At 50.6% G+C, this 22,828-nt stretch overlaps 1 protein-coding gene across 2 annotated transcripts in view; it reads left to right on the top strand.

Moving 5' to 3' along the window:
• Positions 1–22,828, top strand: part of DPP6 (dipeptidyl peptidase like 6) — an 800,631-nt gene that overhangs the window by 747,432 nt on the left and 30,371 nt on the right. For both annotated transcript variants that reach the window (XM_007457181.1, XM_007457180.1), the window contains exon 17: positions 13,018–13,065. In XM_007457181.1, the coding sequence (XP_007457243.1) occupies positions 13,018–13,065 (48 nt within the window). The remainder of the gene's footprint in view (positions 1–13,017; positions 13,066–22,828) is intronic.

The raw sequence follows: 22,828 nt of genomic DNA, 5'->3' as shown, positions 1-22,828 counted from the left end.
CGGGGGTGTCTTGAAACTTGACCTAGGTAAGACATATAGGAGAGTGTCCTTGGGGAAGGGAGGGTGCCGAGAACTTACACAGACAGGGTCAGCATGTACCGTGGGCAGCTCTCCTGACAAACTAGGATCCACGTCTATGTCCCTGTTGTGGGTTCAGTTGTTTCCCCCCAACAGATATGTTAAAGTCCCAACCCCCTGTCCTTCAGAATGTGACTTTATTTGGAAATAGGATCATTGCATATGTAATTAATTAAGATGAGGTCATTCTGTAGCAGGGCAGGCTCTTAATCCAATATGACTGGTGTCCTTATAAGAGAGGAAAAGAGGAAAAGAAGATTCCTTGTGACAGCAGAGGCAGAGCTCAGAATGATGAGTCTGCAGACCAGGGAGCCCCAGCGGTTGACAGCCACCACAGGAGCTGGAAAAGACAAGGAAGGGTGCTCCCCTACAGGCCCTGCTGACACCTTGATCTCGGACTTCCAGACCCCAGATCCCTGAGACAATACACGTCTGTTGTTTCTAAGCCGCTGAAGTGGTGGGACTTTTTTAAGGTAGCCTTGGGAAACTGACGCAGTCCCCACTACATATCCCCCCAAACCCTTCCTCAACTACCTAAAATCCCACCTGGCTGAAGGCCAACCGTAAAGGAAAACGTTCCTCCTGGTGGCAGCTCTGCTTTTAACCGTACTCACAGGGACGCTCCACTTCTGACACTTCCGGTCCCCAGATGTGTGGGGTTTCCCACACCAAGCAGTTCTGGGACATCAGCTGGATGTCCTACAAAGTCAATTCAGTTCTGACATCAGATCTGCAGTTAGCATCAGACCTCACATGCTAAGGGCATACCTAAGGTGCCAGTTGCAAGTTCAGGCTGTCACCTGCGCTTCTGACTGAATGGCTATAAATTGGAGGTTCCCAAGGCCCCCCTCCTTGGGTGTAATTAATTTGCTAGAGCCGTTCTTTGCTAGAGAACTCAGACACACAGTTTACTTACTAGCTCACCAGTTTCTTGTAGAGAAGAGCAGCCAGATGGAAGTGATGCACAGGACAAAGCACGTGGGAATGCGCACGGGACTGCCCTGCTCTCTCCGGGCGTGTTACCCTCCCCCCACCACCAGCACCTCCGCCCGTTCACAGGAGCTCTCCGAACCCCGTCCTTTCGGGGCTTTGTGGTGGCTTCAGTACGCAGGCGTGGTTGGTTAGATCATTGGCCACTGGTGATTGGACTCAGCCTCCAGCCCCTTTCTCCAGAGAGGTTGCGAGTGGGGCTGAAACTTCAGAGCCTCTAATCGTGTTGGTTTTCCTGCAAACAGTCTCCATCCTTTGGGGTTTCCCAAAAGTTGCCTCAGTAATATAAATCCAGGTGTGGTTAAAAGGGGCTTGTTATGAATATCAAAAGACCCATCTCCCTTTTTATTTTATTTTATTTATTTATCTATTTATGGCTGTGTTGGGTCTTCGTTTCTGCGCGAGGGCTTTCTCTAGTTGCGGCGAGCGGGGGCCACTCTTCATCGCGGTGCGCGGGCCTCTCACTGCCGCGGCCTCTCTTGCTGCGGAGCACAGGCTCCAGACGCGCAGGCTCAGTAATTGTGGCTCACGGGCCTAGTTGCTCCGTGGCATGTGGGATCCTCCCAGACCAGGGCTCAAGCCCATGTACCCTGCGTTGGCAGGCAGACTCCCAACCACTGTGCCACCAGGGAAGCCCCGCCATCTCCCTTTTTTTTGGCTCTGAAACTATTTCAGGAACCCAGAACAAAAACCGGATATTGCAGAAGATGCCTTATTGCCCTAATACAGGAAATGACAAGGGTTTTAGGAGCTATGTGCCAGGAACTGTGGACAGAGATAAATATATATTTCTTATGATAAATCACAATATCACTGAACAGGAACTTGCTTTAAATTATTGCCTTAGAGCAGCTGTTCTCAAAGCGTGGGGTGCGTATTCATTACACCTGCAAATTCTCAGACCCGTCACACACGCGGGAATCGGAAACTCTGAGCTAGAGCCCACCAGCTGCTGCTGGCCCAGGTCCTCCAGGTGATGCCAGTACAGCTGGAACTGGGAGAGAGTATGTGAAATACCGTATCCTTGCTTCCAAGGTATACTTCCCCCATTATGAATTTTTCTGAAGTCAGGGTGGATCTTACAATCTCTGTAAAATCTTACGAAACCAGCGGTTCATCTTGCAATTGATGGTGTCTTAGAATCAATGAAAAATGGTAAATACAACATTCATCCAGTATATGCCTGTTGACACTGTCGTGTTGAGAGAGCTACCCCTGGAGGTGGCAGTGACTTGAAAGCTGTTTGTGCCCCGGCCGTGGGGGGGTGGCCCTTGAGGGGAGCCTTGAGACCCCCAGAATCTCCCAAGCCTTCCCTTTACTCCGGGTGCACCGAAGCCAGCTGCGCCTGCCCTCCGGGCCCCACTTCTAGTTAATCACCGTGAGCTTCGTTTCTGCACCTCCAGGGCCTCTCAGAAGGGTGTCTGGCCTTGAAGCTTGACTCCGAAGATGCACTTCTCTTAGGGAGGAGCCCCGGCTGAGGGAGATCATGCGCTGGGCCGACTTGTTTCCGTCTCCCTCTTCGGGAAATGCTCCCCTCCGAGCACACAGACACCATCCTCACCTTTCCCAGCCCGCCTGGTGTCTGGGCCTTCAGATAAAAGCAGTGCTCAGTTAGGAGGCTGGTGTGTAAGAGAGAAATCTCTTCTGTCACTTTAACAGCACGGCTGCTACAGCAAGAGGAAATTAATTAAAAGTGTCACTCGCGTGGCTGTTCAAAGTACATTTCTGCCTCTTCGCAGGGCGTTCACATAGGTGTTATGAAACACTTCATTGTGGTGTTAGGTGTCACTCGTTTTGTTTAAAGTATTCCAGATTGCTCAGTGACGTGATAAAAAAATGAGGAACTTGGGGGAGGGGATTTTATTTTAACAACAGAAAAATTTTTAAAGATGAGTTTTAATGAGGAGCCCTGCCCTGGTGTGGGCACATCTGTGGACAGAGTGCGCACACACACTCACACTGACATGCACACACTCTCACAGACATGCACACACATTCACATGCACACACTCATGTACACACATGTGCGCACATGGTCGCATACATGCATGTAAACAGACACATACACACAGAGGTACACACACCCATACACAAAAGTTGCTGTACTTGTGAGAGTATTATTCATTTCTTGCCCTTTTCTTGCCCTTTTCTTCTGTGTTGGGTTTTTTCTTCAATTCTCTTTCCACCATTTCCATCCCAATGCAAAGAAAGTAAAACTTCTATATTTACATGCGCCCTACGATCCCCCAGGAGTTGTTACACTTTCTGAATTTGTTCATTTATTTTTTAAAGCCTTTACTCAGGGTCCTCCATGTGCAGGAGACTCTGGGGGCCCAGTGGGCCGTGCTACACCAGCCTTGCCCTCGGGGCCCTGGGGTTTAGTTGGCTGAGATGATACATATTCACGAGGACGATAATACAAGACCGCAGTCGGTATAATGAAAGCAGTGAAACAATTATTAAGTGATTCAGAGAACTGAGGACTGACTTCTAGCTAGAGGGTGTCAGGAATGTCTTTAGACTCATAGGATGTTAGGGCAGAAGGGAGTGGAACGATCCTCTAATCCCAGTGCTCTCCAGTGCATTTTGAGTCATGGAGCCTTTCTTCAAAAGAAAACTTACTGGGACGCCCCGTCTGGAAACGGCTGCCTTGAGAGGCTCCCAGGAAACGCTCCAGTCCCGTCCTGTCATCCCATACTTCAGGTTACAGAAATGTGGGGCAAAGTTTAGGTCATAAGAAAAGTCTACTCAAAGGAAATAAAAATCAGTTGTACCGAGAGCCTACGGGTAACAGGGAAGTGTGTTTGGCTTATTAAAGCCGCTTTCTGGAGGATTTCTCTGCAAGGTGCTCACAACCTTGTCCTGCCTCAGATGCTTAATAACCCAGTTGCGGGGATAAGACAGAGACAGTAAGTCGAAAGGTGCGGGACAGCAGCTCAGTGCCTTCGGGAGTGGGGTGGGAACGGCAAAGTCAGGACAGCCTGGGGAAGGACCCTCCCGCTGGCCCTCCGGGCCCCACTTCTAGTTAATCACCGTGAGCTTCGTTTCTGCACCTCCAGGCACCTCCAGGGCCTCTCAGAAGGGTGTCTGGCCTTGAAGCTTGACTCCGAAGATGCACTTCTCTTAGGGAGGAGCCCCGGCTGAGGGAGATCATGCGCTGGGCTGCATCACAGTGTCAGCAGATGATGAGAAGTGTTATCACAGTTCTGAGAGACAGGATAATACAGGAGCTGTGGGAAGTGTACTCAGAAGAGCCTTGATCCCACCCTGGCCCAAATCCCAGCTCAGCCACGCACAGGGATGAATGCAACAGCACGTGTATGTTTCATCAGTTCTCTTGTAGTTTGCCTACTCTCACAAAATTAATAAAACTAAGCTCCTTCCTTCATACTTTGCATTCTGTGAATTACGCTGAACATCTAAACCCTTCACCCAGGGTGATGTATACGGGGCACAAAAGTGTTGCTATAGCTTAAAGGCAGGTAGTTCCTAAAACCTAACACTTCTATGGATCAACTACCCAAAGATACTAGCTGACTTTGGGGAGCATACAGAGGCCCCCTTTTTATGAATGGGATGGTTTCTCTTATTAACATGCCTGTCGTGTGCCCAAAGTGTGACATGTAATTTCTAGAGGAAGAGGTTACATGTGACTGGAAAGGTTAATGTGACATTTTTCACCACCATTGTGAGCCTGTAAAAACCACCCCCTGATTTCCGTGAACCCCACTGAGTGACGCTACGTACCCTGCTGCATGGGAAATACGATTGCTTTCAAGTGGACGCGTGAAATGGGGTTGGAGCAAAGACTGTGCTGTGGGGCGTGGCAGGGGAACCCCAAACCCCAGGGTTGGTGTCAGCTGTATGAGGTTTCAAAGTCAAACAGCCACAAAATCCATCTGCTGTGTTGACTAGGAAATCATGTCTTTGGAACAGATATTTTAATTACCTGCAGTAGTTCTAGTAGCTCGGCTAGCACCCTGCTTATTGGTATGATAACATCACCTCAACGTATAAAACCCTGTGCATCGGGCATACATAACTCATGAACTGGCAGATAAAAAGATCCGAATGCCATGCCCAGCGGGGCCGTGGCCCATCGTCTGCCCTGGCCAGAGCGTTCCTCACGCTCTCGCTGCTGGCCGCTGGTCTTTGAAACCGTCCATCACCACTCGAGAGAGACTCGGGTGGTGACGGCCAGACCGCCCGAGTCTCCGTTGTTTATATTACCATGAGTGTAGCTTCTGGTGGAAATTATCTGTCACATAAGCATCCTCTGAGAATACGGATGAGAGCAGTGAGGGCAAGCACTCTCTGTATGAACTTTCTTTTATTCTCATGACTTGTTTCTTTTCCAGTTTGTGTCCTTTTTCATTACTTCATTCTCACCTGGAAGTGTCATACCTCTCCATCCACTCAAGCAGGTGTAAGTTAATGTTGTGAAATGAATGGGACTGGAAACCAGAGACACAAAAATGAATATTTTCTGTTTGCAAGTCTGTTGTGTCATTCAAAGCTTTTCTTTTGATTATTTGAATTTCTCCCCCATCTGGCAGCAAGGTCTTTAACTGACCAAAAGTACCTTGTGTGTTGGTTGTAAATTTGCTTGCTTCAGTGTGGTTATTTTCCCTCTCGGGAACAATGTAAACTCGGAAGTCAGATTTTTAACTTGAGCCAGAATAGTCTCTGTCGCTAACCAGAGGTTTTAAAAGGCCAAATGTTGCTTTTTTTGCAGTTATGTCTTTGTAAGCAAAGGCTGAGCAAATAGCTGTTTTCACGCAGTTCTGCATTTCAGTTTGAACAAGGGTATATACACCAGCTGAGAGACACTTACCTACCGAGGACTTAAGAAATATTAGGGGGCTTCCCTGGTGGCGCAGTGGTTGAGAGTCCGCCTGCTAACGCAGGGGATGCGGGTTCGTGCCCCGGTCCGGGAGGATCCCACATGCCACGGAGCGGCTGGGCCCGTGAGCCATGGACGCTGAGCCTGCGCGTCCAGAGCCTGTGCCCCGCGCGGGGAGAGGCCACAACAGTGAGAGGGCCGCGTACCGCAAAAAAAAAAAAAAAAGAAATATTAGGAGGGGGCAAAGAGAATCAAAATAAATACTATTATGTCTACATGTATGTGTCCATATGTGCCTGCTCACGCGAATCTAGGAGGTGTGCATAAGAGTGTGTCCATAGGCGAGCACATAGAGAATCAGGTGTTTAATACAGGACCTAATTGACAGAGGCGTTTACAGTGCCATAGAGTTATATGCTCTTATTTGAAAGCATATCCTGTATCCTAAGACTAGCCGAAAACATGCAGACACTGGAAGGGATGCTGAGAAGGAAGAGAAAAGCTGTCCTGCTTCTCCAGCCTCACTTTCATCCTGCGCCTCCTTGCCTTCCGCTTCCGGCTGAGAACAGCGCCTCCTTCTGGGCACAAGGGTAGAGCATCTCTGCTGCCTGAGGTCCATGTTGCATCTCAGGGGGAGGCTCCGATCACAGCATCCTAATCTCTGTGAGTAGGCTACCCCTGTCTCTGGGAGCTGGTGAAGTGAGGCAGCGACTCCCCAGCATCCAGCATCGCGTCTGGCACATAATAGGAACCCTGAGTGGTGATGTCATCGTTTTTGCTGCAACCTCTGTTCCTCTTACTGAGAATAGACCTTGGCCACCCTATATTCCACATTTGGGACCCAGAGAAGAAAAGTCACTTGGCCGGAACCACAAAGCAGCTGGTGGCAGGGCTGGAACCAGAGCAGGGCTCCAGACCACATCCTTAGTCCCGGAGTCAGTGTGCAGATGTCACAACGGTACACCTTCTTCTGGTGACAGTCATCAAAGCCTGCTTTTGTGCGTGGCTGTCTTCCTGTACTAGACTCTGAGCTCCCTGATGGCAAATACTTTGTCTGCTTCTGCCTGTGTCCCCTGGACCTGGCACTGTGCCCTGCGCATGGTAGAATCTCAATGCATATTTGTTGAATTGAATTACATACAAAGTAAGAAGAAACTGTGAATAGGAGTTGTCAGAAGAATAGCTGTTAAGCAGAGTGCTGTCAGGTTCTGACCATCTAGCAAACAAAAAGCATGATTTCCCGGATTTGGGCCATGATAGTCTGTGCCCAGATGATGGGGAGGGAGTGACTTACAGGCAGCAGTGACAAAAGGACAGAAGCTTCCTACTGTTCAAAACGACGTGTTTAATCAGTTAGTTGTTGGCTAGATGCACATGAGATCGTTTGGAGGAAGAGGAAGAAAAGTAAAGAAAACCAATTTAAAACTTCAGTGGTGAAGCCCTTCCAAAGTCTCATTAGTAAAAGTATCCTTAATTGTTTAAAATGAGTTTGGAGTGCTCCCCTTTAAATGTTGCAAGCCCCCTGAAATCGTGTGTGTGCTGTTCCTGTGTTTAGCATGTTTCTTCTCTTATAGAAATCCTGGGTGACACTAACCCAGGTCTGGTCAAAGTATTACAAAGCCCAAATATTTTACTCTGAATTGCGAATCTCCTGCTTTTTCTTCATTTCTTATAAGAAAGTTTGTTTAGATTTTGGTGTTTTCCTAAATTATCTGCCAATTTTCAGGAGCCCAAACATCATAGAAATCTCACAATGATGGGTGATCTTAAAATTCACGCAGAGCAGTGGGTCGAGGCCACCTGGGCCAGAGGAGCTCGTGTGATGGCAGTTTGAGGGGGAGAACCCCGCTTCTGGACCACGATGGCTGTGGACTCAGGGGGCCCAGCTCCCAGAGGAGGGTCTGGATAACTGGATGGGATTAGGTTGTAATCAGTCGATTTAAATTATACATGGGGGCTGCTTTTTAACTTTTGTGTCCTCTTTAAATACAGTTTTTATTTGTATTGTCTCTGTTTGGCTATTCTAAAGAATATTCTGTATTAAAATAACAGGGGAATATGGCACAGTTGTGATGTGGCTCTCAAAAAGAAAAACACACACAATTCAGATCCTGTAAGTGGAGACAGCTACCCTCGGTGGTTAGAGAAAAGCGGGGTGGGTGCTCAGTATCAGCGGGGAAACAATGACCTGAACTGTAAGACACAGGACATGGGGATGGTCTTAGGGGATCCTTCTTTAGCTGAATTTAACTTTGCTGCCTTGACACATGGTGGCCAAGTATACGCTTGGGAAGTCATCCTGCATGAGCTGTTAATCCATTCAGCAAACATTTTGTTTAGGGCACTGATTCAGAACAGGCTCTGGGATGACTCAGATCCCAGCCCAGGGATTCCTGTGTGTGTGTGTGTGTGTGTGTGTGTGTGTGTGTGTGTGTGTGTGTGTGTGTGTGTGTGTGTGTGTGTGTGTGTGTGTGTGTGTGCGCGCGCACGCGCGCGCACGCGTACACGCAGGAGCAATTATGTTTTTTGAAAGTACAATTCAGCATGACAGTTGCTACCATTGGTACTTACGACACTTTTTGAGGCACAAATTAGAAAGAACACAGGAGAAAAGTCTGCAGCAGCACGGTAAAGATCTCGTTCCTAACTAAGATGAGAACAAGCAACAATGCGATTTAAGTGGATGGCGCATGGGAAAGGGAAGTTTGCAGTCACACACACACGAAATGCAGATGTCAAACGCGGCAAGTTGTCCAGCTCCACTCAAAAGTCGAAAAAGGTAACTTAAAGCAATACCAAGATACAATACTAGCCCATTAGAGCGGTGAAAAAGACAACACATTTTTTTAAGTTATACCATAGACCCGCACCCACCCTCAGTTAGAGGGCGAGGAGACAGTGTTCACTGGAGTCCAGGGTCTTTGCCTGGGGCGCTAATGCCCTTGTCCCCTGTCTGCCCTCTGGAACCACCCTCCCCTCGTGCGTGACCTGCGCCCCGCGCCCCACCCCCCCCAGAAAGGTTTTCCGGCTCCATTGGCAAAGGCACCAGAGCGGACATGAGCTATGGCCCAGGGTGTTTCAGGAGCCGCTGTGTTTCTGCAGCTCCCTTCTCATTTCCTTTGGCCACAAGCACAGTACGTTCCAGATGAAGGCTACCCTTTCAGCCCAGATCCTGGAGGGGGACCAGCATGGCCACAGCTGACCGTCTACCAGGATGTAACATTAGCAAGGAATAAACTTTAATTGTTTTAAAGCACTGAGACCTGGGTTTTTTTTTTTTTTGCGGTACGCGGGCCTCTCACTGTTGTGGCCTCTCCCGTTACGGAACACAGGCTCCGGACGCGCAGGCTCAGCGGCCATGGCTCACGGGCCCAGCCGCTCCGCGGCATATGGGATCTTCCCAGACCGGGGCACGAACCCGTGTCCCCTGCATCGGCAGGCGGACTCTCAACCACTGCGCCACCAGGGAAGCCCGAGACCTGGGGGTTTTGTGTTTGAAACCACAAGCTTATTTAGGGAAAACCAGCTATAAAACCCTTTTAACACAGCAATTGCAATGCCAGTAACTAGCTTAACCAACACAGTCTTCCCTGTGTGTGAGGATGTATGTTAGAGGGACTTCTGCAACAGTGTTTATGGCAATGAAAAAACAAAAGGAAGCTGCCTAAATATCCATCAGTAGGGAGTGGACCAAAGAAATACGGTATATCCATGGAATGGAATACTATACATCTGCTAAAAACGAAGGTTTACAGATTGTGAAAATTATTTACGTCGTTGTATATTACAGTACTTACCATTCTGCAACTTGTTGTTTTCACGCAACGTGGTATTTTTCATACTTGTCCGTGTTGATAGGCGTCTGTCTACTCATTTCACGTGCTCTGCGATCTTCCACTGGGTGAACAGACTGCATTTAAGTCATCCCCTCCCCTGCCCATGGCTAGCTCAGCACTTGTGGCTCAGACATAGCTGCTGTTGAGAACGACCTACTGCATGCTTGCCTCCTTGTGTCTGTGTGCAGGGCTCGCTCTGAGATGTGGTCCAGGGATGGGACTGTCTGGTGGTGTCAGGTATCTTCAGGTTTCACAGCCGTTGCTCAGTTGTTCTCCTCAGTGGCTGGGTTTACTCATCCTCTGGGCATTTGGCTCCATTCTCTTGCTATTGTCAGACTGGATATTAAGACAATATAAAAGATGTTACACTGAGGTATGCTATATTATACTGTGTGTGGCATATATGTTATTGTGAACACATACCATGCGGCAAAAATATCTTTTAAATATGCAGAGAAATAATAAATACTAACTCCAAGATAACAGTTACCTCTGGAAAGGGAGCAGACTGAGATTAGGGCAGGGCACAAAGGTGACCTCAAAAATCTGTGTATTATGTTTTATTTTTAAAAAGTAAGGCAATGTGGTATAACCTTAAGGTCTGATAAAGCTGCATATTTACATGAAAGGTTTTTTATATTTTTTATTTGTATGTTTAAAATAATTGCTTATGTGTAAATTTGATCACTTATATGCAGAGAAACATTTTAGAAACATTTAGGTTACTTCTGGAAAGTGGGGTGAGAAGGGTCTTTTACTTGTCACTTTATTCCTTTTTGTAGTTTCTGAATTTTTTTAGAAACATATATCAAGTTTATGGATTTAAAAATAAGAAGGGACTAATCCAGGCTCAGCAACTTTCTTATTGTGTGGCTGAGACAAAAACCATAAAGCTCTTGAAACCTGTGTTTTCTCATCTGTAAAATATGGTTAGAAGCACCTGCTTTGTAGAGCTGGTGTGAGGATTAGAAATTATTCATATGCACACCTAGCAGAGTGCCTTTTACATAGAAGGCACTAAATAACTAATAATTGTTTACATTATTAATAAAATGGAGGATGTGCTCTGTTTGCAAATTTACTCACCCTGAAATGTGCAGAGAAAAGAGATGCAGGTTCTTTATTTCTCAGTAACTGATCTGTTCTTCCATATGAGTGCCCCATGGGGAAATGGATCTTCGAGCCAGAAAACTTAGTTTGACTCAATAATTTAAACCCACAGCCAATGCTTAGATCCCCTTCAGTGAGTGCTGTCCCTTTAGGTTAAACACACAGAGTCTCACATCACTGCTCGCCCCTCCCCATCCCTGGGTCAAGGGTGCCAGATTTAGCAAATAAAAAGACAGGACACCCAGTAACACAAAATTTCAGGTAAACAACAAATGGATTTTTAGTAGTAAGTTCCAATACTGCATGGGACATATTTATACTGAAGAATATATATTGTCTATCTGAAATTCAAATATAACTGGCTAAGCTGCATTCTGTTTGGGCAGTCCTATCTATGGGTGAATGGGGGAGGGTCACGTGGTCAGGGAGACGAGGCCTCGGACCTCCCGGGCTTCGGATGTGCACTGGATAGTGTCTGGGCCCAGTCCCAGGTAGTGGACAGGCTTCAGGTCCACGGCTGCTGTGACCGCAGTCTGTCAGCTCAGCCAGGCCGGGGGGTGCTCCTCGGACTGCACTGCTTTTCTGCCACATTCTCTTGCGACGCTAGAGTAGGATGTCCACTCTGCAGCCTCTGCGGGGTGGGCTCTGAGCCTCGCTGTGGTGAGATCCATGGCCGGTACCCTGGCTCTCAACTCAGCCGCTTGTCACGTGGCCCCTTGGAAGCAGGCAGGAAGTTCTGATGATGATTCCCGGGAAGCTGCCCAAATAGTACGAATCCCCAGCTTAGGTGCAGCCACCCCTGGGAGTTCATAGCGTCCCAGAGACCCCAGCCTGAGGCAGAGGAAAAGCAGCCCCAGGGCCAACACCTCCCAGAACACGTCCATCTTTCTCTGCACACCTGCCCTCCACCAGCCTTCACTTCCTTTCTGTCTCCTTCCTCCCAAGTGCACCAGGGCCGAAGGGGCAGCCTCCCCTGCTATGTCCTGTGTGTTCTGTGATCATTCATTCAGCATTCCCTCCACGAATATGTAATCGAGCCCCAACTATGTTCCAAATGGTATTCTAGATGCTGGAAATAATGGCAGTAAAGACAGACTTCCAGAGTTTGTTCATATAAATTCTGGAGCTTGCATTCTAGGGCAGTTGAAAGGGCCAATGAACAAATACTGAAAATGCATACTAGAGGGTCCTGCCATTAGGTACGGGCGGTGCCCTGTGAAGAACAGGCAGCAGGGGCAGGTGGAAGCTGGGCCGATGGTCATGGAGGGGTCTCTTCCCATAAGTGGTGGGAGGAGACGTGTGAGCAGAGACTTAATGAAGACAAAGACAAGCTGCGCCGGTGTCTGGGGATGGAGACTTCGGGCAGAGAGAACAGTAGGCCCGGTGGGAACAAGCTTGGTGTCCGTCACATCCCGCGGGAAGGCCCGCCCCAGCCGAACAGGAGTGCAGAGAATGGGCAGAGATGAAGTTAGAAAAACCCACTCCTGCCTCTTAATACACCTTCAGAATAGCTGAAAAATAATTTACAAAGCCTTTTTCTCTTTCTGGACCCTCCTTTTGCTAAAGAGAATAACAAAATCGACCTACAGACTTGACCCACAGCTGGCCAGGCCCCCGTCTCACCCCAGGGCTGCAGCTTCAGGACAGCCTTGGAGCTGGAAGCTGCAAGCTACGTCATCAGAGAAAACTGGAACGCAGATGAACATTTGCAAAATTATGCCGTTACACTAGTGAGTTTCTACCAAGCATTACAGGAGTCCAGTGGAGGTGATGGCTTCCTGCGGGAGAGACCAGCAAGGCAGCTTTGAAAGGTGACTTAGGACTGAGTCTGCAGTGATTGACCAGAACTCCATGAAGACAACGTGGAATTGAGTCCGGACAGTCAGAATGAGGTTATAAGGGTATAGATGTTTTATGTCGTTATAATAATCTAACACACACACACTTTCCATTGGGTTCATTGTAATTGACGCTGACACAAAGTTAGGAAGACGTGCCGTTAACACCCAGGGCCCGGCCTCTGCATCGTCCATGGCTGCTGACTCTTCAGCAGAGCTAGGCGCCCCAGAGCCCCCGGTGAGCACCTTGTAACAAAGGCTTGGTTCTCTTTTGTTCTCCATGAAACTCATGACCCCCTTTTTGTTTCTCTGCCCAATGCAGGTCCTGGGGTCCCCACGGTGACCGTGCACAACACAACAGATAAGAAAAGTAAGTGCTTTTTGGTCTTTTCTTAACTCTTCCTGCGACTTGGGAGGAAAGAAGCAGAAAAGCTTTATGAGATAATCTGGGCAGGGTTTCTTTTTGGAGGCCAAGATGGGTCATGTCCTAGCAGTTCAGAATGAAGCCCGCGGTCACCAATACTGATTCGATGGGATGGAAGTGTAGGTGCAGGCCTCCCAGCCAGAAGGTCCCGCAGCTCCACCAGTGCCGAGGCCTGGAGGCCACCGCAGGGCATGCCGGCCTTGCCTGCAACACTCTGGGCAAAGCCCCAGCCGCACAGATATGCGCGTCCGGCCCTGGGATCTGGAGCCGGGCCTGCCCGAGTCCTCCCCCTTCTGAGAATCTCCCCACAGGGCCGAGGAGCCGCCTGTGTCCGTGGCTCCGGGGGCATCTTCATGGCACACGGGGCACCTCACGTCCTCGCCGCTGCAGGGACGGAACTTCCCAGAGAGTTTCGAGGACCCCACACATGTTGGCGGTGACATGTGCACATGTATATCTATATGAAAAATAGGAACTGATGTGCGCAGTCCCAGGCAGACCGTCGGGAAAGCTGAGAAGTAAAGAGAACTTGACCTTTCTCAGCCTTCCTCTGCCCTAATCCGCGGGGAATCCTAGGCCTTTACAGTCCCACCTCTCCTTCCCACGGTTGCCACCACCCCAGTGTCACCTTCCCTGCAGGACCCTGCTCAGCATTCTACCTTCATCCACGGAGTCAAACCTCGTGGCAGTTTCTGTAATTCCCTCGGGAAGCCACTCTGGCTCCTGTCTCGATGGCAGGGTTTCAGGCCCCAAGGAGAGCTGGTTAGGGGGAAAGTTCTGAAAAGGAGCTCTCCAGCAGCATATTAATCACTGGTTAAAAATGGTTAAAGTGTTCAAACGTCGATAAAACAGATTTATTTAGAGACAGTATTTAGAAAAAAATCCAAAATGATAATATTCGTAAAGCTATCAAATAATTATCAGAAATTCAGAATTAAAGATAAGTAATAATATAATCACGAGTAAATAATTAAATCATTTAAATGGAAAGAAAAAAAAGCCAAAGAATGGATGTCAAATGGATACAAAGCCCACTCAAAACACCTGCACGGCATCAGAGGGAGGCAGGCGGAGAGGGGCCTGCTTCTCCTCAGAGGAGAAGGGGTGAGTCTTCTGGGGGAAGAGATGTGCCTGGCCCCAGGCACTTCTGCAGTGGTCTACAGTGCGGGACGTTCTAGGAGGCTGTGAGATTCGGGGGTCTGGCCACAGTCCAGTGATTGCACGACAGTGAGTGCACGACAGTGACTGCACCACAGTGACTACACCACAGTGACTGCACGACAGTGACTGCACCACAGTGACTGCACCACAGTGACTGCACGACACTGACTGCACCACAGTGACTGCACCACAGTGACTGCACGACACTGACTGCACTACAGTGACTGCACCACAGTGACTGCACGACACTGACTGCACGACAGTGACTGCACGACAGTGACTGCACCACAGTGACTGCACCACAGTGACTGCACGACAGTGACTGCACCACAGTGACTGCACTACAGTGACTGCACGACACTGACTGCACCACAGTGACTGCACCACAGTGACTGCACGACACTGACTGCACTACAGTGACTGCACCACAGTGACTGCACAACAGTGACTGCACGACAGTGACTGCACCACAGTGACTGCACCACAGTGACTGCACCACAGTGACTGCACTACAGTGACTGCATGACACTGACTGCACGACACTGCACTACAGTGACTGCACGACACTGCACTACAGTGACTGCACAACACTGACTGCACTACAGTGACTGCACCACAGTGACTGCACCACAGTGACTGCACGGCACTGACTGCACTACAGTGACTGCACAACAGTGACTGCACGACACTGACTGCACTACAGTGACTGCACTACAGTGACTGCACGGCACTGACTGCACTACAGTGACTGCACTACAGTGACTACAGTACAGTGATTATAGTACAGTGACTGCACCACAGTGATATGAGAGGTCACTACTGGGGAAGCTAAGGGTGGGGAGCACAGAACTCAATGCACTATTTTGGAAACTTCCTGCGAATCCATAATTTAAACAGTAGATGTAACTCTGCTTAAGAAAAGCCCTTCAGTTAAATACTTTTACTTCTTTGGAGGGTCCTGTTACTTTTCTATCCAAGTCAAGGGGTTAATACCTACCTTTTCAGAATGGATTTTGCTTTTAGTCAAGTTCATGCCTGGATGTGATGACACCATTACGGGTCCTGAGGGTCAGGAGCGTGAAAAGGTCACAATGCCCCCTCCTCCCTCCCCCTACTGCCTTGCTATTCCCATGGTGCTGGGTAGTCACCATCCCTTTCCTAAGGCTCGGGTGTGAGTGAAAATGAAGCAGATTTGTATCTTAGATATACGGAATAGCATCGACACAACATTTTATTTATTCTATTTATAAAATAATGTATGGGGTGCAGCACCTCTAGAAGAGGGTTCTGAGGTATCTTACTAATTCTCCTTGGGAAGCCAAACGACCAGTTATTCTCATGTTTGGTTGGTTAGCTGCATTAACCAATCAACCCAATCAATATGGACAGACTGGAGGTTATAGGTTGTCGTCCATATTCTGTTGTGGCGCTCCTGACATAAGCAGGTATTTTTAAGCATTTTACTGTTGCAGTTGAACTGTCACTCTTGTGGCTGATTCCCAGAGGCAGAGAGAGAGGACCCAGGGAATAAGAAATAAAAAGCACTTTGCACACGGGTGAGGTTGGCTCTGCAGTCGGTGTCCCATTCTTCTCTGAAATTTAACAGAGAACCTGGAGGTGACACCGTTGTGCTTTTCATCTAAGCCACATGCTGCTTAATGGGACACTGGACAGCATTTATGTCCTGTGCTGATGTGTGGAATCTTTTTTTGTCACCTTTGTTGTATAAGCCGGTGCATGTGGTTACATTTGAGTTCTGGTTTTCCTGCAGCCTAATGCAAACTCAGGAGATATTTCACTCTGACTTTCCCTGTTTCTGCGTTTATAGTTCTTGGTATAGCTCAAAATTGTTCAGACTTTTGACTTAAGCCACAAAATTAAGTTGGAAAAGGCATGATCTCAATGTGGCTGCTGGTGTGGTACCCACCACCCAAGGGAATAGGGGTGTTTTTGTTCAGTGTCTGATGTATGTTCTGAGATGGCAGTTTGAGGGGCTCCAGAAAGACCCCCTGGAGCACCTACTTTTCCCCGCCCAGCAAGTGCCTGAAATACTCCTGTTGTGTATTCATTCCTGTGGGTGTGGACATCACACGTGCACAAAGGCTCCTTTTAAAATATAAAAATCTCTTAGATCATTTGGGATCACGTTTGGTTACGTGTAACAGAAAACTCAAGATAGCAGTTGCTGAAACTGGATGGAAGACGTGTTGCTTTGTGATGCACAGTGACATCGTGTCTGCATCCCGGGCTGGAAGACGGGAGGGCGGGTGAAGCACAGGGTGGTTCCTGTAACTGAGCGCCTCAGGCTGTCTCCCCACAGGAGCTGCTGACACTCTGCTTCCATCTAAAGGTCACAGCTTGGCCGCGTGTCCAGCAGGCTGCCAAGGATGCTGGGAAATGTCTTTTTCTGGGCTCCCCGCACCTCAAGTAAAATCAGGATTTTGCTACTAAATGATCACAGCTGCTCTAACAACCACCACCAAAATCTCAGCAGCTTCGTGTATGAGTTTCCTAGGGCCACCATCACACAGTAGCACACGCTGGGGGCTTGAACAACAGAAATTTACCGTGTCGCCTTTCTGGAGGCTCCAAGTCCAAAATCAAGGTGTCGGCAGGGTTGGTACCTTCTGAGGCTGTGAGGGGGACGCTGTCCCAGGCTGTCTCCCAGCTTCTGCTGGTTGCTCTCGGTCTTTGACATCCCGTGGCTTATGGAAACCTCACCCCAGGCTCCTCATCTTCTCCCTGTGTGCATGTCTGTGTCCAAATTTGCCCTTTCTATTAAAGGACACCAGTGGGCTGCCCTGATGGCGCAGTGGTTGAGAATCTGCCTGCTAATGCAGGGGACACGGGTTCGAGCCCTCCTCTGGGAGGATCCCACATGCCGCGGAGCAACTAGGCCCGTGAGCCACAAGTACTGAGCCTGCGCGTCTGGAGCCTGTGCTCCGCAACAAGAGAGGCCGCGATAGTGAGAGGCCCGCGCACCGCGATGAAGAGTGGCCCCCACTCGCCGCAACTAGAGAAAGCCCTCGCGCAGAAACGAAGACCCAACACAGCCCCAAATAAATAAATTAATTAATAAACTCCTACCCCCGACATCTTAAAAAAAAAGGACACTAGTCATATTGGATCAGGGCCCTGCCCTAATGACTTCAATTTCAGCTTGATTTCTCTGCAAAGACCCTGTTTCCAAATGAGGTCACTCTCACCAGTCCTGAGGGCGAGGGCTTCAGCATCTTTTGTGGGGATGCAATTCCACCCAACACTCAGCAGAAAGAGGGTTTCTATTTCGCGCACACAAAATACAGGTTGCTCTCCTGGTAGGAGCCCAGGGCTGCAGGCTCCTTCTAGAGTGTGGCCCCAGCATCTTAAAGGCTCTGCTTCTGGCCCTGGAGACAGGAAGAGAAGAAATGGGAAGGTTTTGTGATTTTTGTGTTGAGGCCTAGCGGTGGTGTGCGTCCTTTCCAGCCAGAACTCCTGCACGTGGGCCCACCTAGAAAAAGAGAAGCTGTGTGCCTGGGAAGGGGGAGAAACTTTGATGAGTTAGTAGTCAGTATCGCAGCAAGTAAAAAGGAGAGTGAATCTAGGAGGCCTGTCTCTGAAAGGAGTGACCTAGTGGGTACGTATGGGCCATCCTTGTGTAGATTACTTTGGTCTGACCATGAAGGCCCTTTCCAGACAGGTGTGGTCAATGCCGGGGAGGCTCATAGAAGGGGGTGACCCCACCAAGGAAGGTTCTCTGACTGTGGCTGTGAGCACCAGGGCCCAGCATGGAACCATTAAGGACAGGGGGACCAAATGGCAGGGAGCGGGGCTGGTTGCAGAGGTGTAAGACCTGACCCTACACTGGGAGAGCTTAGCATCACTTAGGACATAAAAGACATAAAGATGAAGACAGAAAATGTAATAATAAACACAAGCATCTAGGAGAAACCATAAAGACTTACATATTCATTAGTGCCTGGTTTGAGCAGTGGTTTGAGCTCTGGGTCTTCATCAAACCCAGAGACAAGGTCCCAGAAGACCTGAAAGAAGAGACCAGCTTTGATCTAAGGCCTCAGAGAAAATGGTCAGGGGCTTTCAAATTTGGTAGGGATTTGAGATTTCGGTTATTTTTGTGATTTTTAAAATTGTCTTCATTTTCCCCACACTGCTGTGGGAAGCACAACTGGTTTCCAGAGACATCTCAGTGGAAAGTTGGCAGGTGATGCCGGAGAATAGGTTTCCTGTTGCCCTTCATGGCACCAGCCCCAAACGCAGAAACGCCGGGACGAGGGGTTGGCCGCTCGCGGGAGACGGCACCGCTGCTTTCCTCCCCAGCAGGGTCTCCCCCGCCCCCTCCCCAGTTTCACCCAAGCCTGGCCCTCCTCTGCGTTTGCCTCTGACCTGTCCTCTTCGGGGGCTGCGTCCCCAGACTTGTGCTCCACAGCTCCTTCATCGCATATCTGTCTTCAGCTGCAGCCCACCGCCTGCTGCCCCGACCCTGCCAGGAAGCCTCCTGACCCCCCCCCCCCCAGGCACACCTGGCAGGTGCATTCAGCTTTGATGCCCTAGCAAGTGTCTGGTAATTGAGTGTTTCCCAGACTTGAATAATAAGCAGACCCTATATAAAGGGGAGAAAGTAAGACTTCTGATACTGTGTCTGCGCACCCCAATTTAAGAACTCGGCTTAAACTAATGTCTTATTTCCTAAGAAATGCATTTCAATACTAAACAGGCACGGCAAAAGAGAGGTTTTATTTATTTATTTATTTATTTTTGCGGTATGCGGGCCTCTCACTGTTGTGGCCTCTCCCTTTGCAGAGCACAGGCTCCGGACGCGCAGGCTCAGCGGCCGTGGCTCACGGGCCTAGCTGCTCTGCGGCATGTGGGATCTTCCCGGACCGGGGCACGAACCCGTGTCCCCTGCATCAGCAGGCGGACTCTCAACCACTGCGCCACCAGGGAAGCCCTAGGTTTTATATTTTTAATCAGCAAAGGAATTGAACTTTTGCTTATCATTCAAATGACCCAAAACAATTAATTCTCAGGTAACAAGTGGTCTTTTGTCGGAATGGTGGGCAGGACACGTGACAGGGATGGTTTATTTGTTGACGATACCAGGAGCTGTGAGATGCTGCACACCCTGCGGCTCGTGGCAGAATAGAAGGGAAACCTGTTCTGTGCTGGAAGTCAGAGACTTCAGAGTGAAGACAGTGTTGACGGCGAGTCCAGCCTCTTTCTTTTAAAGTCTGGAGCTCAGAGAGCCCGAGAGATGCAGTGTCTGCTCCACGGCTCACGGCTCTCGGGATGCGTCCTGCAGTGTCTGCTCCACGGCTCACGGCTCTCGGGATGCGTCCTGTGCTTACTCCCTGTTGACTGTGCTCTGCAAAGATTGTGCACGTTGGTCCCGCCTGGTTGTCGGAGCTCAGCTGAGCATCCCTCCTGGCTGCCCCCGTCTGGGAATAACCTGTAATCACCACCCCTGTGTGTGTAGTAGATGCCAGACCCAAGGCCTGGATCTCACCTGTCACCCCACGTCCAAGGGCTCCATCCCCATGGTTCCCGTCGGATGGTGCGTGACAGAGCGCGTTTACCCACGTCCCCTTGCTCCCTCCCTCTTCTGACCCCGTGAGGAAGACCTCACAGGCAGCATAGGCTCTGCTCCCCAGAAAAGACAACCCACGTTCAAGCTGCAAGAATACTGACAGCTAAGACTATTTCTTCTGGAGTTCTAACTGTTCAAGAGCAAATACTCTCAATAAGAGGAGAAAGTGAGAAGAAATTTTTAAAAAGAGAGAAAGAGGAAGGAAGAGAGGGAGGAAAGGGAAACAGCAAAACGTCGTGAAGTTAATCCACGAGTGACTCAGGTTTTTAAAAAGACTTTTCAGATGTTTAATTTCTTCAGTTCCCTCTGTCTGTCCATGAGTGACATATGCCCATGAGGGGCCAGTCACAGGGGTGGGGACAGGAAGACTGTGTGACTTGCACATGGTGACTTGGGCAGGACCCCATGCCTCAGTCCCCGCCCCCGCGCCGTTCCCTGTGCTCTGTGCCGGAAGCTGACACCACAGGAGAGGCCTGGGGCCGCCTGGAAGATAAAAATTGAAGGTTGCAGGTCCGGATAGCGTGCCAAACCCAGAGTCTAGCCCGCGGGCCTTGGCGGTGGGGAGTGAGCCGGGGATTTCCCTGTGTGTTTAACTTCTGATGTGTCTGATGTCGGCCCTGGAGCCTCCCTGCCCATCTTATCTCCAGCTGCGCCAGCACAGAGCAGAGCGCCCTCAGGTTTTGCCTTGTCTGTCGAACTGGGTGGGGCCCCTCTCGGGTGAGGGGCGGAGCCGGTGCCCCCAGACCCTGGACCCGTCCGAGCCTGGGGCTCCTCTGCTGGGCTCGGATCCACGTGCGTCATGTGCAGGACCATACGGCTCACTGAGCAGCCCTCGGGCCTCAGGTGCGTTTCACATGGGCTGTGCTCTTCGGGGCTGAAAAGGCCGTGGAAACGCTCCAGGAGCATCACAGAGGCAAGCGGTGGGCTCTCCATCCCCCCAGCTGGCCCTGCCTGCAAGAGCTGTCCTATGAGTCTCAGGCTCCAAGAAGCCACGCTGTGTGCCTGTGCTGCCCGAGGCTGCGTCGTGAGCATCTCCTGGAAACAGGACCTGGAGAAAGGCTGGAGGCCTCAGGAGTGGCGGTGACAGCGACAGCAACCTCAGGCAGGTTACAGAGCTGGCTTGGGGCCAGCGCTGCTGCGGACGCTCTGCGTGTTTCCACTCGTCCCGCCCCACCACAGTCCAGGAGGCAGGAGCTCTTACTACCCCCGTTATTCATGAGGGAAACCGAGGAAGAGGAGCACGCCTGAAGTGTCCCCAGCTGGAAAGCGCTGGGGCACAGCCCGTCCCTCCCCTCAGAGCGCCGAGCAGCTCAGCCTGCGGCCAGCACGGCCGGGGGCTACTCAGGCCTAGCGGCTCCGTCCTGCGCCTGCCCTGAGCCGGGCCAAGGATCCTTCACTCTGGGATGAACCCCGCTCAGCCCCGGTGTGCAGGCTCGGGGAGGATTCTGGGGTCGGCAGGACCGAGCCCTTGAACTGCACCCCGAATGCTTAATCCCCGTCAGCACCACATCCACCACTTTTTTTTAACATAACCAAGTAACCACTTAGTACCGAGGACCAGCCTGCCTGAGGCTTCCCAGACAGTACTGGGCGCGAGCCTCACAGCAAGTTACCTGAGATCACATGGCCACGGCCAGGCCAGACCTTGGTTCATGTGACCCTAAGCACAAGGTCCCACACCCGGGCCCCAGGAGCCCAAGGCCTTTGCTGTCACCTGAGTGATGTGCTCACAACTGCAGCATCCCTGATCACTGCTCCAGAGGCAGCCCCGGTTGAATCTGACGCAGCGCTGAGTCCCTGATGGTGTTTGGGCCCAGAAAGCAGAGTACAGAGCTACCTCAAGTCGGGAGGGCAGGTCCCACCGGCGTGCGGATCGGAGGCAGGACGTGAGGCCACCTGCCCTCAGCCCAGTGGCCCGCAGGCGATCGGGCTCTTGGGGAGGTGGCCTTTGGGCAAACGGTGGAAAGCCTGGACGTCCAGCTGTGTATGGCCCCCGTGGTGGGACAGTGACAGGCAAACAGAAGCCGTGGGAACACAGCTCGGCAGGCGGCAGACGGGCCCCGAAGGTCCGGTCAGGGTCGGAAGGCAGCGATCGTTCCCTGGGTTCCAGCCCTGCTCTGAAATTCGAAATTGCTGTTTCGGAAGTCTTTGTCTTTCTTCCTCCTCTGCTCCCGACCCCAGAGCCACCCGGGGAATATTGGACTTCTTTCCCTTTAGAAAATCTTATCCGCAGACAGAGCCTGCGGGTGTCACATATGTGACTGAATTATTTAGAAGCTGTTTCCTTAAGAACGTAATTATGGTCGGGGCCAGAGCACACTCCTCAGGTGCTGGCATAGGAAAACTGGCACAGTCGCCGCATTAATAGTTGCTGGCTTCAATGTGAGTGTGAGGGGGGTGTGAGCTCGGCGTGCGGAAACAATTCAGGTGCAGAGGCCTGCAAGCACCACACGCCTCTCTGCCCGGCACAGCCCGCAGGACAGTGCCGCAGGCAGTTTCAGCGTGGTCTGTGTCCCGGCAGCGCCCGCAGTGTCGTGGCAGCTGCTCACAGACCCCAAGTTACCAGGGCGCCCGGTGTGCCTCCTTCACCAGAACTCCTAGACAGGGCCTCTCCTTCCCACTCCCTTCGGTCGGGGTTTTACACAGAAGCAAAACCAACTCGCACGGCCGGCTGTAATCACAGGCGTTCTTCTTAGAGATTGTCCCAGACACAGGCTGTTTGGTGTCTGTCCCCTTTCTCACTCGGTTCTCTCTGCCTGGGAGACCCCCCTGCCATCTTCCTCCGAGGATCCACCCAGGGGATGTCACCTGTGCTGTCAGGCACATGGCAAGCAGGTAGGATGGGGGGATGCCAGGAGGTGCCAGCCAGAGTATGCCCGTGTCAGTCAAGGCCTCCGCTGTGTCTGGAAAGTCCTCCAGGTCCGCAGCTCCCCGCCACACACACACACACACACACACACACAC

The sequence above is a fragment of the Lipotes vexillifer genome, unplaced genomic scaffold (genome assembly GCF_000442215.2).
Source record: "Lipotes vexillifer unplaced genomic scaffold, Lipotes_vexillifer_v1.1 scaffold944, whole genome shotgun sequence".
In the NCBI taxonomy this organism is placed as follows: Eukaryota; Metazoa; Chordata; class Mammalia; order Artiodactyla; family Lipotidae; genus Lipotes; species Lipotes vexillifer.
This window is presented reverse-complemented; position numbering and strand designations above follow the sequence as displayed.